Genomic DNA, 16,606 nt, shown 5'->3' with positions numbered 1-16,606 from the left:
GGGTGGTGGTGGCCTTGAGGAGGCCGCCGACGATGATGGAACAGAGTTCTAACAGGGCGGTCATGTCAGTGAGGGAAGGTGACTGTCTCAGGCAGCCTGCAGCTGCCAGAGCAGATCAGTAGAGCCGCAGAGAATTCTGGAAATCAGCCCAAGGATACTTGAATTAATGTATGATTTTTAAAAAGTCATAGCACAGACCAGTGGAGAAATCGGAACTAGGCAGAGATGAATTGTTTGACACCGTTAGCTACCCATTTATGAAACCTAAGTTAGAGCCTTGTCTTACAGCGTGTTCCCCTGGAAATTCCGGATGATTAAATGTGTAAGTGTAAGAACTAAAATCTTAAAATACTACAGGAAAATAGAAGTTTTATGTAATAGTGATGTGTGGGAGGCCTTGCTGACTCAGACTGCAATGATCTTACCGAAAAAGAAAAATTGACAGGTTAAACCACACAAAAATTTTAAATAACTTAGGTACAGGATAAAATTTAGTGAAATCTTTGCAATGTGTATGAACACAGGATGAATATCGTTACTCTATAATTAGTAGAAATTCATAAGGATATGCAGAAAATAATATATGCATGTATATATACACACACAAGCACGCACACATACACACGCAGACCCTATAAATTGACCCTATAAATTCATTGAGAATCAATGCAATGAAAATTGAATAGGAGGTTTGGTATTTGGTTTCACTGAGTTTTAAAAGTATATACAATATCCAGAGTTTGGCTGGGTAGAAGGAAATATACAGTACTTTTAAGAATATAGATTGTTACAGTTCATTAAAAGCCTCAAAATTTAGGTATTTCAGAGAATATACTCCATAATTAACAGTGATTATTTCTGTTGATGTAACCAAGGTGATTTTGCCTCATTTTTGTTTGACTCTGTGATTCTATTTTTGTACAAAAAATATATATATGATATGTAATTTTACTGAAAGTATAAAAATCTTTATCTTTCAGTTTAAAGCACACCACCTTTAGACCGGTTTCTAAATATAATAGTACAAATAGCTCGTGCTAAGTAGCACTTCCTTCCTTCATCCAGAGGCTGCTATTAATAATTTTTTAAATGCATTTATCTAGTATCCTACCACCTGTATACTGACCCTCCAAGAATGTGGTGAGGTAAATATTTTATGTAGCTTAATGCTAATATGAATTATGGGGTGACTTTCAAATTCATGAATGCTGATCCCACTATAAATAGATACATACACATTCAAATATTAAATATATTAAGTGTAATGAATATATTACCTAGAATTTTATATTAATACATTAAGTTAAATGTATCAATATATTAAATATATGACTATCTTAAACATTAATGAGTAAATATTAAATATATAGAGAATAAATATGAACATATATTTAGAAATATTAAAATGTATATATTATACTTACGATAAATATAAACAAGAAGAACTTTCATGTCCATGGATGTTCCTATTACATATACGTATAAAGTTATTTGTCACTATTATATGTGCATTAGGTATTATATATGTGCATATTATATGTATGTGTACATGATGGGAGCAGCATGCATGGATGTGGACGTTACTCTGTATGTTTATCTCACTTCTGAGGTGGGCTTCTTCCTTTGGTTATGTGCCCCCCGCCTAATTTCTGAACCAGCTGCCATCCTGCAGCCGTGTTGAAACAGAGCCCTGAGATCGCCTTCACTGTCTAACAATATGGGCTCTGACTTTCCCAGGAGCCCAGCCCTGATTTGATTACCGCTCGCTGTGCAGCCAACAGCCACTGTAAGGCATTCATGATGCAAATCACAGTCTCTGGCTTTCAACTCCTAAGATTTATGGCAAATGCCTTCTTAACTTACCTCATCAGTAAGCTTCGCAGCATATTATGTGAGGAGAGTGTCCCGGATGGACTCTGCTAGTCCGTCTAAGAGAGAGTGCTTTGAACCAGCCACTCAGATCACAGCCCCCGCGCTTTTCAGTGAGACACTGCAGTGCCGTTTTCCCGCTACTATCGGGGTACAGATCAGAAGCCCGCAGAGAAAGCTGGCCTGCGTCGTGGGCAAGAGAACAAAACCACAGCAGAGAGGGCGACTGTCGACCTGCACCAGGCTGATACAGCTCCTGCAGGTGCTTGTGCTGTCAGGAGGGGCTGCGTTTGGTTCTTTGATCTCAGCCTGGTGGGACCACTGAAGTGGAGCTTGTTTGCTGGTGGCTGTGCCATTGTCACTCTACATAGAGTTTGTCATCACATGAGAATCTAAGAACACCCTCCGAAAGCTGCTGCGTGCATGCTGCTCTTGAATGTGCGTGGAGTGTCGGTGCCAGATGGAGGCCTTGGAAGGCATAGATCTAGGCCCATCGTACAGATGAGGAAACTGAGGCCCAGAGCTTACTGCCAGGTAGAACCAGGACTGAGGCCCGCTCACCCGTCCCATCCCTGCTGCTTCTTCAGTTCCATTCCATCAGCCTCTCCCACCTCAGAAAGAGCATTAGGCCTTGCCCCTGGTTTTGTTAATATTTGGCCATCAGTTTCGTTTGTTCTTGGGCAGTTTGTTTTTTCCTTTTTCCACAGGGTGCCTGTCTAAGACACCAAATTCATCTTGGAAATAACCAACATAGGCACCCCATGTAAAAATAAAGGGAGAGTCCTCCAGTGAGGTGTGTCTAGTGTTTAGATTTCCAGATTATTCCCATAGTACCCGCCCTGTCTGAAGCTGTGCTATAGATTTTTTATTTATTTATTTGACAGAGAGAGAGACAGCCAGCGAGAGAGGGAACACAAGCAGGGGGAGTGGGAGAGGAAGAAGCAGGCTCATAGCAGAGGAGCCTGATGTGGGGCTCGACCCGTAACGCCAGGATCACTCCCTGAGCCGAAGGCAGACGCTTAATGACTGCGCCACCCAGGTGCCCCTGAAGCTGTGCTATAGAAACTTCCTCTTTTTCCTCACCTCTCATTTCTGACTTTCCCAGAATCGCAATGGAAACCTACATCCGGCAGAGACAGCTAATCATGTCGCCCCTGATAACATCCCATGTGACTGGGGAGAATGAGCCGCTCACTTCAGTCCTGAATAAAGTGATAGCGGCGAAGGAAGTGAATCACAAAGGGCAAGGTACACAGCCCTGCACTAAGCTGGGGGGCGGGGAGCGGCGGTGGAGCTGGGTCCTGGGACACTTGCCCTTCTCTCTGTCTTCTCTGATGAAAGCAGACCCTGGGGGGGTTTGCTCGCCTCAGCTTCCTGCTGAAGGCATTGAACACTGAAGAGCACCGAGGCTGCATTCAGCACTGAATGGGATCGCAGCTGTATTTTGTAAATTCTATGGAACAAATAATTATCCCATGAGTCCTTTCTCAGTTTTGTCTCCCCTACAATCCCAATGCTGATTCTAGGTAAATGCACAATGAGAAAGAAGTTTGGGGATAATTATGTTCCACCCTCTGAATGCTTATCCCATTACATTAAGTAAAATTAAGAGGAAAGAGGCCAAAGTAATACAAATGAACAGACATTAATTTTTTAAGATTTGATTTATTTATTTGAGAGAGAGAGAGTAGAAGTAGGGGGAGGGAGAGGGAGAAGCAGACTCCCCACTGAGCAGAGAGTCCAGTGCAGGACTCGATCCCTGGACCCTGGGATCATGACCTGAGCTGAAAGCAGATGCTTAAACAGACTGAGCCACCCAGATTGAGCCCCTGAGCCCCTGAACAGATATTAATATGAAATAACGGGCTAACTAGCAAAACATTTTGAGTTGTTTTTAGTGCTTCCATATATCATTCATTCTGTTGACACAGTTTTAACTAAGAAATTCCATTCATTGGAACTGCATTTTAAATTCAAATAATATTTTTTTAAAAACTGGGTAAATTTTTAAAATTCAAATACCAAGATGGTGATGATTTGGAGATAATTTTGAAGATTGGGTCACTTTTTTTTTTTTTTTTTTAACCACCCTGTAGCTATCTTCTACTGAAGTGGAGGCAATCAGGAAACACTTTATTTTCAGCATATTTCGTTTTCCATGTGTTCACAGTTGTTCTGGGTGGGAAAGAGATGTAAGGAGTCATTAAAGAATCTGAAAGCAAATAATGAAATACATTTCTGTTGTTTTAGAACTCCTAGCCTAGGATATGATTTATGAGAGTTGAAAATCCTTATACTAAATAAATTGCTGTGTAGTGTAAATTTTTTCCCCCAGGCAAAAGTGAAAAAAAATTTGTTTTCTTGCTGCTTAACAAACCAAGTACTTTTCAAATGTTTTTATGCTCATTACATGTATTTTTCTGTGGCTGGCTGCGTGATATTCCATTACTTGGATTTAAGAAAATTTGATCCCCCTAGGGAAACACTTAAATGTTTTCTATTTTGTTACCATTATATATTTAAATAACTCTGCTGTGACTACTTTTATACATGAAGCTTTTTCCATATTTAGGAATACCTCCCCAAGAAAATTCCCAGAAGTAGCACTCCTGGGTCAAATGATGGGAACAAGCTCAAACTCAGAGATACACATATTACCAGATTGCTTTCCATTGACTTCTGCCAGTGGGTGCTAATTACCACAGTGTCTGCTTGGCGACCGAATAGTTAAAAATCTTTACCTGTTTGTTGGGCTCCTGGGTGACTCAGTTGGTTAAGCATTTGACACTTGATTTTGGCTCAGGTCATGATTCCGTGGTCGTGAGATCCAGCCATGTTTCCCAGCTCCACGCTGGGCTGTGGAGCCTACTAGGATTTTCTCCCCCTCCCCTGCTATTTGTGTGTGCTCTCTCTCTCTCTCTCTCTCAAAAAATATATCTTTACCTATTTGAAAGGTGAAAAGTAGACTTCCATAGTTCTCTGCAGTTTAAAAACTACTTGATGGTGAATAACCTAGCCTTCCTATGCATTCGTGAGTTTTTCTAAAGTTTTCCTTCTCAGTTTTTATGCAGATAACAACGTCTTATAGAACATGTATTTTTCAGTTTTTGATTTGTCAAATATTTACCAACTTTGTCACTTCTTTGTGAATTGTCTATTCATGTTCTATTTATCTGATGTCTTTCTTGTAATTTCTTGTAGGTATTTCACCCTTTTGTAGCCTGCCTTTCACATCTTTATAAATATCAGAACTTTCCATTTGTGTATAGATAGTTCTTTTTTCTTTAAGATTTATTTATTTATTTTAGAGAGAGCGTGCATGTGCACACACACACACGTGTGGGGAGGGGCAGAGGGGGAGAATCCTTAAGCAGACTCCCTGCTGAGTATGGAGCCCCATATGGGGCTCGATCCGATGACCCTGACATCATTAACCGACTGAGCTACCCAGGTGCCCCTAGATAATTCTTTTTTTGTGTGATTTCTTCATTTTTCTCTATACTTAGAAAAAAGATTTATTTTATTTCTTTATTAAATTAGGAATTTATTTTAATGAAAATGCGAGGTGAGAAATTAGATTGATTCTCTTTTAAGTAGCAAGAAAATTATTCCAGCACATTTATGAAATTGTCATTTCTTTTTTCAGAATTTGCTATACATCTTTACTATATATTAAATTGCTGTATATTATAGTACTTAATCTAATTGTTTCTATTGATTTATATATATCTTTTCTAGCACTAATACAATACTTGATTACAGCTCTACAATATTTTGGTATCTGATAGGGGCTGTCTTTACTCATGTTTGTTTTTTTTTCCCTCCAAAGTAAGCATCTGTTCACACCTCTGTCCAATTCTCAAGGAAGTCTTGTTATGATTTTGATAGGAGTGTCATAAAAATTATAAGTTAACTGAGGGAGAATTTACATTTTTATCATAAAGTATCTGTGTATTAATACAATGCATATATTTTTTTCAGCGTTTCTGTGTGTGTTTATGGTATAGATCATAGAACTAAAAGTTCACCCTTTTTTTCTTTAAAGGACTTTGGGTATCTTTGAAGCTTTTGCCAGGTGACCTCACACAGGTTCAGAAGAATTTTTCACACTTGGTGGATAGATCGACTGCAATTGCCCGAAAAATGGGCTTTCCTGAAATAATACTTCCAGGTAAAAGCTTTTGCGTGGTTCACCTGTCCTCCATCCTCTAGCTCTTCCTTCCACACAGCAGTTATGTCTTAACAGGATAGCTGAGGCAATGTGAGATCCTCTGTGGTCTTCAGTGACCCGCATCCGTGGTATCGAGACAGTGGGAGACTCTCGGGGTTGCAGTGCCCGGTACACAAGCCCGAGATAATGCTTCTGCATGGAACTCAGAATTTCCTCGCCGCATTCTTCCTTTCTGCTCTGCACAAGCCCCTCTGAAATTCTTCCCTACGTTACCCGTTAAGGATCACTAATGGTAGCACAGGTTTCACACCCCAAAAGTGATTTGCCTTGTCACATGTCCCTTTCTCAGGGTGACATCACCAGCATTGGGGGGCACTGGCCAGGAAGCCCCAGCGAGGAGTCTGCTAAGCTCAGTGCAGCCAGACCCTTTGCCCCATTTGCTTAAACTCCGACTGTGTGCTTGGCTCTCCCCATACGTGTGGCGACAAGGATGTAAACATACTGCGGTTTTCTTACTTTCCTTTTGTCTTTTTTGGCACCATATGTTGGTGATCTGCATATGTGTTCTCTTGAATTCGCTGACTTAACCCATTTGATTTAATCTTTGCAGTAATGAAAGGAAATCATCTCAAGGAACTTTATATAAGATATTACATAAAGCATATGTGTTATAAATATTAAAATATGATATGATGTATTTTATAGATAGGTAGATAGAATATGTAAATAAGTAACCTTTGGCATGTTAGAAAAATTTTAGAAAACCATGCTGTTGTCTACTACGTAAAAATTGGGGTTCCTTTAACGTAGCACAACATCTTATTCCTCCTTCTGGAGATTAAGGAGCGGTAATAACGTGTTGCCACACACGTCGTCTGCACGTAGTGGCATTAAAAAGGATGAATGGGAAAAAGAGCTATCTGAATGGAGACCATCTTTTTCCTTTCTCATGAAAGAAGGTGGTGCTTCATCTGCTGATGTCATCCCTTCCAGACTCACTCAGCCCAGTGCGTTGTCGTCTTCATACTGTGAAAGTGTTTGTCTTCTTGTTTAAAAAAAAATAAGCATTGGTAACATTCCTATAACCAAAGGCAGTGTTATTACTACAGCAAGAATGAAATCTGAAACGATAAAAGGGAGAAATTTATTTTTTTGGACAAAGTGAATTTATCTTTGTTATCTGGCTAGGAAGATTCTTTCTAATCTCTCTGGTCGATAGGATTGGTTCCCGGACTGCCAGGGCTCTCAGAGACTTGGAAAATCATCTAGGACAATGGCTCCCAAATGCTGGTCTTTGATTCAGCTCAGAAACGTTAAAATACAGGTTCCCACAGTGTTCCAGAGACCGATTCAGTTTTAAGACCAAGGCTCCCCCAGGGATTCTGGTGATGGCCAGGTTTGAGAAATAAGAGATCCAGACCAAAGCTCCTTACCTTGTCGCTCGTCATCACCATTTGGACAGGCTCCAGAGACACCGTCAGCCCTTGCCTCAGCCCGACTTTCCCCTCTAGCTCAGGTGCTCCTGCTGTCTGCCCTCCTCTGCACAGCCAGCATCTCAGAAGCCATCAATAACGTGCTATCCATCTCTGTTTCTGCATCTGCCAGTAGCCCTCTGTCCCGTCCAGAATGGTGTCACTAGAGTCACCCGAGATTGTAATGCCACTAAGTCCAGGGGATATTTTTTAGCCTAAAAGATTGGCCCGGCTTCTCTGGGCAACATGTGACATTGTCGACCACCCCCTCGTTGACATGGTCCACCCTCATCGCCGGGGACCCGCACTCTTCTCTTTGTCTCCATTCCCCTTTGCCAGCATGTCCCCTTCGACCTTGCCTTTAAATGTTAGAGTTCCGCAGTATCTGGTCCTTATGTCCTCTGTTAGTTTGCTCGGGCTGCCCTAATAAAGTCCCACATGCTGGGCAGCTTCAACAACAGACATTTATTTTCTCACTTGCGGAGGCTGGAAGTCTGAGATGTCAGCAGGGTTGGATTCTTCCAAGCCTCCCTTCTTGGCTTGGAGATGGCCACCTTCTCACTGCGTCCTCACACGGTCACCCGGGTCTAATCTCTTTTTATAAGGACACCAGTTATATTGGAATAGCACCCACATATGACCTCATTTTACCTTAGTCACCTGTTTAAGGGGCCAGTCTCCACGTACAGCCGCATTTGGAAGTATAGGGGTGAGGGCTTCGGCATATGCATTTAGGGGGAACAGTTCAGTCCATAACAGACCTCTTTTCCTTCTCATACCTGTATTCTCTTCCTATGTGATTTCCTCCATTCATTTTGCCTCTGTGTCTTAGTTGCGTCTAAATTCGTGTCCATAGCCTCAAGACCGCTCCTTTGAACTCTGTTACTACTTCCTGCCTCGGGACTTCAGTAGCCACTATGCCTACCTGACTAGATCTCTCTTCTCCTCTCTTTAACTGGTTAATTCTTACTCAGAATCCCCATTTGGAACTTATAATCCTTTGGATCTAGACAGGCTCTTCTGTTGTGTTTTATCTAAGAGAATAGCACCCTTGTCCATCCAGTTGCACCAACAAGAAACCTGAAAGTCAGCCTTAAACCTCCCTTTCCTTTATACCTTACACTAAATTAGTGACTAAGACTTGCCAGTTTTACCTTTGAAAGGTCTTTTGAATCCATCCCTCCTCTCCTTCTCCATTGTCACTCCGTTAGTGGTAGCTACTGCCATCAGTTCCCTGGACAACTGTATGTTTGGACAACTATCCTGTGGCCCTGCCTCTGGACCTTTGCACATGCTACTTTTGCTCCCTCTTACTCTCCTCCCTCCAGTATCAGCTCAGAGGAAATATTCCCACACCCTCCAGACACAGTAAGGACTTAGTGTTATGCCTTCACAGAGCCTGACCTTTTCCTTCATTCATAATGATGCATTTTGTCCTGTGATTATCTGCTGATGCTTCTCTCCTCTAGACTGTAGGCTCTGTGAAAGTGAGGCTGGTGCATGGCTGGCTCACCATTGTCTCCCAAACAGTGCTCAGTCAGTTTTTTAAATGAATAAATGAAAATTATCTCATCTGATTGTACTGTAATTTATTCAGACAGCTGCCTATTGTTGGAAATTGAGGATTTTCCAAATTTTCACTTTTGTAAACAACAGCACAATGAATATCCTTAGAGGTGAATACTTACATTCTTAATACTGTGGTACAAATATTACCAGTGAAGTTTCTTTGTCAGATAAGGCTTTTAATACAAATTGTCAGTTTCTCTATTGACAAAGTGTGTCAGTTCAGAGTTTGAGCTGTGTTGTATGAATCAGCCCCTTTTGCTCCACCTTAACCAACTGTGGGTAAGACCTTAATTTTTTTTCTAAGCAGATGAGTGGTGAAAATGAAAAGTGCTCTAAATGTGCACCCCTATTTTCTTATAGTGCTAGAAGGTTTTAATTTTTTACATTGGGAGGCAGTTTATAATAGAGTATACATTTTGGAGTCCTTTTTATAATACCGAGTCTTCCTGGCCAGGAACTTGTTATGACTTTCATTCATTCTAGGGTTTGTTTAAGCATCTCAATAACATTTAAATTTTTCTTCACTGTGGGGGCTCTTCATTTGCTAATTAATTTTTCAAATTTTGTGCGGGACAATCCAGACTATGACAAATGGAAATGATTCTGATACTGGTAAAAACAATTAAGCTGATTTAAATAAAGGTAAAGTATTCTACAGGCTTTTAGAAATAGTGTTTCTCTCATCAGGTTATTATATGGATTAACTAAATGCTTACCTGTAAGACATGTTGGAAAGTGCCCAGCACAGAGGAAGCACCGAATAAACGTTAGCTTTTGTTATTTTCAGATGTGTTAAAATACCGCCCTCCAAGGCATTATTGAGAAAAAAATCTGCCACTGTAACCTAATAAAATACATTGTGTACTTATTATTAGACAGCAGTTATTAATAAATAGAACAAAGGATTACTACTGAAAAGAGTTCCTTTTAAAACAGTGCATTTCAAAGACACTTTGGTATGTATGGAAAGGTAGGGTGAAGGATGCAGAAGAGGACAATATATATAAAAACTTCTGCTATATGAATAGCTCCCTATAAAGTCAGAGCATTTCTTTTTTTGTTGTTGTGAAGATTTTATTTATTTGAGAGAGAGAGAGTGATGGGAGCGAGGGAGAGAGCACAAGCAGGGAGGGGCAGAGGGAGAAGCAGGCTGCCCGCTGAGCAGGGAGCCCGATGCAGAACTCAATCCCAGGACCCTGAGATCATGACCTGAGCCGAAGGCAGATGCTTAACCCACTGAGCCACCTGCGTGTCCCAAGTCAGAACATTTCATATTTTATTTCTATGTTATATCTTACTATATCCTGAAAATTTTAAATGACTTCTCTGAGCACCACTCATAGGGTGGGTTGTCCTGTTGCAGGTGACGTGAGGAATGATATTTATGTCACCCTGATCCACGGGGAGTTTGACAAAGGGAAAAAGAAGACGCCAAAGAATGTGGAGGTGACCATGTCTGTGTACGACGAGGAGGGCAAGCTCTTGGAGGTAGGCGGGGCTGCCCAGAAATCCTGCTGCCATCAGACACTTCTTCATATTAGGGGACTTTGGTCTTAGGGGACTTGCTCCCCACATTAGTGTGCATTTGCTTTTTTCATAAGGAAAAAGGATGAAACCTGTTTAATTTGTCATTAGCAATTACCAAGTTTACTAAGAAACCCACTTAGACGCTTATTTTCATTATTCCTCCTGTTCTAAGAAGTATCTCCAGCCACCAGTGGCTTCATGCGTATGCTTCTGATCCAGAAGTTCTGTATCATTTGCAAGTAATTGGGCCACTTTCAAGACTGGTGGGTCCCTGTGGGGAGTGAAGTGGTGCGGGGGCCCAGAAGGTGCTGCAGGGCCCCCTTCCTGTACCAAGTCGGCAGAACCAGAGGAGACACACCCGGTAGAAAGCTGTTAAATTGGTAGGGCTCTTGGGTCACATCAACTCCCACTGGTCTTTAGGTTTTGTTTTAGTAATCAGGAAACTGCAACCCAACAGGGGCAAGCTATTTTCTCGCAGAAACACAGAAGTTACTGGAGGAGGTAAGACTAGATCCAGGTATCCTGGCTTTCAGTCCAGAGTTCCTCCAACCATGGCAGCATTCTGTCCAGACAGACAAGTAGTGAGTGTTGATTCTGACATCACGGAGGCTTTCATGGTCTCAGCTGAGATCCAGCTCCCCTCATATGAGCCGTAGTTCCCTCTGGTTACCTTCTGTGGAATTGAAGGCCCAAGCTGTCTGAGTGCCTCGCTCACACAGGTCCTTGAGGGCACAGTGGAGTACGCATCCCCATCCCTTCCCTATGGACGTGATCATCTTTGAAGGCAACAGTGGACTGAGTCAAATCGTATTCAGTGTCGGGGGGCGGGGGGGGGACTGTGTGGTGCGCTCTGGTATGAGAGTGGCTTCTTTGTGCTACTAACAGAGCCCTTGAGCTCCTGAGTTCAGGTTTGCATCTTCTCTTGATGGCTCACATCACAGCTTTGCTTACCCCCTTGGAGGCCTGGTTCTACTGAAGTAAGTGGCTCATTACCAGGAAAAGACACAGCCCTGAGTTTTAGTGAACATTCTGTACAGATACTCCAGGTCCTTGAAGCAGAGCATGGATAGGACCTCACACAGCGGTGTGTCTGCATGTGCGCCCTAACTCCCAGTCACCCTCTCTGGGCCTCTGCTCCCTGAGAGAGAAAGGAAGAGGAAGGAAAGAGAATGCCTGACCGCAGATGGAAAAGAGAATAAAGTTTACGGCAGAGGAGTGTTGGGATGGTGCTGGGTCCCTTATTGACTACCATAGTTACATACGTAGAACCTCAAAGAAAGGAGTAGAAACTCATTCTTACCCTGCTCTTCAGCCTCCAAATGGGATCAGCTGATGTGTGCCAGTGTGAGGCACGTGCCGGCCATGTGGAGGGTAGATGGCTCATGCGTGGTATGTGGAGTGCTCTTATTTTTCTAGATGAAATTATCCCCTTTTAGTATTTACCCCCAAAATACAAAAACACTAACTCAGAGGGATACTTGCACCCCTATGTTTATAGCAGCATTATCTACAATAGCTAAGCTATGGAAACAGCCCAAGTGTCCATCGACTGATGGATGGATAAAGAAGATGTATTTATACACAATGGATTATTACTCAGCCATCAGAAAGAATGAAATCTTGCCATTTGTAACAACATGGATGGAGCTAGAGAGTATTATGCTAAGTGAAATAAGTCAGAGAAAGACAAATATTATATGACTTCACTCATACGCAGAATTTAAGAAACAAAACAAATGAGCAAAGGGGAAAAAAAGAGAGAGACAAACCAAGAAACAGATTCTTAACTACAGAGAACAGATGGCTACCAGAGGGGAGGTGGGTGGGGGGATGGGTGAAATAGGGGACGAGGATTCAGAGCACACTTGTTGTGATGAGCACTGAGTAATGTCTAGAATTGTTGAGTCGCTGTATTATACATTGGAAGCTAATATAACACTGTATGTCAACTATACTGGAATTAAAAAAAACAATTAAAAATGATCTTTTAATTTTTTCTTCCCTTCCAAAGAAAGCAATTCATCCTGGTGCTGGATATGAAGGCATTTCAGAGTACAAATCAGTAGTCTATTACCAAGTGAAGCAGCCCTGTTGGTATGAGACGGTCAAGGTGAGATGCGCCATTTGTAATCTCCGTCATATTTTAAAACTCCTTTAGATTCCTTTCTTTTTACCCACAAATCATTCCCTCTTCATCCTGAAGTTATAGGTAGGTTGCCTGTGGTGTCCTATAAGAAATGAATTGATACAATTCTGCATGAGAGTATTTATCGTTAACTCGGAATTCTTAAATAACATTCTCATTGATAAATGTGTAGAAATTTCACTAGAGACGCTTGTAGTTGTAATGATGTAATAGGCTGCCAAGATGATCCAAAACAAAATGGAAATTTCACACTCTGCAAGCAGTTGCCTAACATTTTTTTCTTCTTGGCCTCTGACCAAGTTTTCTGGGCTCTTTTCAATTTAAATATGTGTATTACAAATTCCCTAAGTGCTTTTTAGATAAGCCCTCCGGGTGAGTCACTCAGTAGCCCTGTGGCTAAAACAGTGTCCTAATGCCCTTTCTGATTAGGTAACTAACGCTCAAAAATGTCAGGTGACTTTCCAAGATCCTGTAACTGCTTAGTGTCCACACCTAAATTGGAGCCCATTTCTCCTAAATCCCAGATTGTCAAAGTCCAATTGGATTGTCAAAATCTTATGAGCTCTCCCTAGAAAACTAAAAAAAAAAAAACAAAAAACTCTAATATCTCAATGCAGAAGTAATCATTTTCCACAATTTTATATACTTCATATGTTTTGGAATGTGCAGTTTATAACAGATTTATGTTGTGCTTTTTAAAACTACTTATTTCAAGGCATTAAAAGTTCTTCAGAAATGGGTTTCTAGGTACTCAAATAATATTCCATTATATGATCATGCTATAATTTATTTGACTATTTGCCACAAGTTCTCTGCTCTTTTCATTGCCATGTACTTCTGCATTCCTTGTCCCCTCCATATATGTAAACAGCGTAAAGCTTCCTTGTCCCCAGTATTTTATCTTTTCCTTCTGTTATGGACCCTAATTATTACCATATCAATCAACATACAATACACCTTGCAGTCTGAAAGCTCCTGTATGGACCCCAAAGTCCTGATCTTGTTCCTCTGAAGTATTTCCTCTTTCATACTTGAGAAGGCACTAGAAACTTGTAATATCTCCATCCTCAGAATCGTGGTAAACAGCAAAGGTGATTTCTCTTCAGATTCTTAAGGTTTTGAAAATAACAATCTGTTTTGAATGGAACCTTACCCTCAATCTCACTCTGTAGGAATTAGTGCTGTAATAAGAAACTAAAATTGCACCAACTCTGTAAAATGAGCTAAGAGTGCAACATACTGTGTATCTGTAAACTGTAAGTTCCTTATTACTGTGCAGGTATCCATCGCTATAGAGGAGGTTACCCGCTGCCATATAAGATTTACCTTCCGACACAGGTCATCTCAGGAATGTAAGTACTAGAAGGTCTACAGCATAATTCTGGTAAAAAAAAAAAAAAATTACTCTGGCTTGACAGTACTTTTGTGGGTCTAGAAAACAAAATACTTGGAAACTAGTTACTTAGCATCATTACTTCAGGATTCATTGGTGCTAAGTCAATCAGAGAAAGACAGATACACTGTATGATGTCACTCATATGTGGAATTTAAGAAACAAATTCGATGAACATAGGGGAAGGGAAGGAAAAATAAAATAAGATAAAAACAGAGGGAGGCAGAATATAAGAGACTCTTAACTCTAGGGAACAAACTGAGGGTTGTTGGAGGGGAGGTGGGTGAGGGGATGGCGTAACTGGGTGATGGGCATTAAGGAGGGCACTTGATGGAAGGAGCACTGGGTGTTATATGCAACTGATGAATCACTAAACTCTGTGCCTCAAACTGATAATAAATATATGTTAACTAAATTGAATTTAAATAAAATTTTTTAAAAAAAGAATTTCCCCAAAATGTGTTCTATGAATATTAAGGTTCTGTATGATATTAATAGACACTCGGTAAGGGTTTCACAGGATAGGGCATGCGTAGTGCTCTGACGTCTCTGCTAGTCTGGTTAGGAAGATGAGCAAGAGAAAAGGCAGCTAAGGTCAGAACAGTGTGGCAGGTGCTGCCCCAGCAAAGAGTTGTAAGGGGGCATGTAGCACAGTGTCCAGCCCTGTCATCTGTGCATGATTTGGACATCCTGAGACTGCAGGTGTAGAAGGAATCGATGTTTCCCCAGTGAAGAGTAACGGTGGGGAAATGTGTTTGAAACTCACAAAGTGAACGCAGTAGGGCTGAAGTGAGAGCAGCGGGTGTCGTGATATTAAGTTGAACCCCACAAAATTGCTGTTTTTGTAGGTCAGTATCAAATAGGCAAATATCAGCAATTTCCTATGGTTCTGCATAATACTAAACTAGCATTTATCAAGCCCTTAGTTTGTATGAGACACTAAATGAATCTCTGTTTATACACTGTGTAGCATCGACAGTCATCTGATAACATACATAATGCTTTTCTCCGCATTTATACAAAAAAGAAACTGAGCACAGAGAAATGAGATCCTTGCCCAGGATCACAGGGCTAGGGAGTGACAGAGCCTGGACTGACACTTCAGTGGTCTGAATCTAAGCAGGCTGGAGCCACATCATGAAGGATGAAGGTTATTTTGAATCAGGTTTTGGCGGAGCCCTTAAAAGGTGTTTTATGGGTCGTAGTGATGGTCGTTGTGGTTTGGTGTATGTTTATAACAGCTTTATTCAAATATCCCCACATTGAATATAGCCTAACGGCCACCAACAGGAGAATGGATAAACAAATCGTAATATAATCATATAGTGGTTTACTGCACAGCCAGTCTAGGGGCACGTGAGCCGCTGCTGACCTCAGAGTTGTACGTGTGATGAGAACAGGCCACAGGTTGCCCAGGCATTGACACCTAACTGGGGGACAGTGAGCTCAGAGGCCAACACCTAAAGATCCAGAGGGAGGTGCTCTGGTTCCTTGGGGAGGCTGGATCCTCCTGGCACCTGGGCTCCTCTCTTGGACGGAAGAGGTGGCATAATGAACCTTGTATACAATTAATGCTTCCCAGAGTCTATCTTAAAGCAACAGAAATGAGGTATCTCATGGAGGTGTTTTTGGAGCAGCGTGGTTGACCTGATTAGATCTGCTTTTGGAAATCTCACTCTGGCTGCATTGTGGAGGAAAGGACTGCTTGGAAAGATCCTCTAGAAATATAGGGAAGACTTGAATGGAACTAGGGTAGGAACAGAAGGGAGGGGGAGAAAAGGCACAGGTTTCAGATGGATTCCGTACATGGAGTTGACATGGCAGGGGGCGTCAGTGTCAACATCTACATTTCTGATTTAGGTGATTGGGTAGTTGCTGGTCTCATTTATTTGCAAATATAGGAAGAAAAACATAGGTGGAGGTACTAGAAGATTTCAGTTTGGGGACTATTTCCTTTGAGGGGCCCGTGGCATGCACAGTCACACACGGCTTATTGTAGCTCGCTGAACAGTGTTGATTACAGCGTGATTGAATATCACACCCTGGAGCAAAATGGGAAATGGTCCATCACAGCCAGCGCTTCCTGCTGTCTTATTGCGCTGCTCAGACCTGTATTTCTGTCTTTTCAGCCAGAGATAAATCTGAGCGAGCCTTTGGCGTGGCCTTCGTGAAACTGATGAACCCGGACGGCACCACTCTGCAGGACGGGAGGCATGATCTGGTGGTATATAAGGTACTGCTAAGAGAACAAGGCTCAGAAAATTGCTTGGGAAATATTTACTCCCTCCGAAAGGGGTTCTTAAGGCTCCAGTCAGAATTATGTGGATAAGCATCAGAAACTTCTCTAGAGCTATAAGTGTTTGCCCCTTATGTCTAGAAAACCAGAGGGCTCCAGCTGCATGGTCTCCCATCCCTTCTGTTAAGGAGTGAGTTGTATTATTATCGAGGCCTCTAAAGAA

General features: G+C 41.6%; 1 protein-coding gene across 4 annotated transcripts in view; it reads left to right on the top strand.

The window, feature by feature from the left end:
- The window catches only part of DOCK5 (dedicator of cytokinesis 5), a 211,381-nt gene that overhangs the window by 111,476 nt on the left and 83,299 nt on the right, over positions 1-16,606 (top strand). For all 4 annotated transcript variants that reach the window (XM_087866608.1, XM_045774032.2, XM_045774031.2 and 1 more), the window contains 6 exons: positions 2,975-3,117; positions 5,915-6,040; positions 10,445-10,569; positions 12,620-12,718; positions 14,034-14,106; positions 16,277-16,380. In XM_087866608.1, coding sequence (XP_087722734.1) covers positions 2,975-3,117; positions 5,915-6,040; positions 10,445-10,569; positions 12,620-12,718; positions 14,034-14,106; positions 16,277-16,380 — 670 coding nt within the window. The remainder of the gene's footprint in view (positions 1-2,974; positions 3,118-5,914; positions 6,041-10,444; positions 10,570-12,619; positions 12,719-14,033; positions 14,107-16,276; positions 16,381-16,606) is intronic.

Source organism: Ursus americanus, chromosome 13 (assembly GCF_024610735.1).
Source record: "Ursus americanus isolate L20-20 chromosome 13, mUrsAme1.1.p, whole genome shotgun sequence".
Classification (NCBI taxonomy): domain Eukaryota; kingdom Metazoa; phylum Chordata; class Mammalia; order Carnivora; family Ursidae; genus Ursus; species Ursus americanus.
The sequence above is the reverse complement of the archived record's forward strand: the minus strand, read 5'-3'. Positions and strand labels throughout refer to the sequence as shown.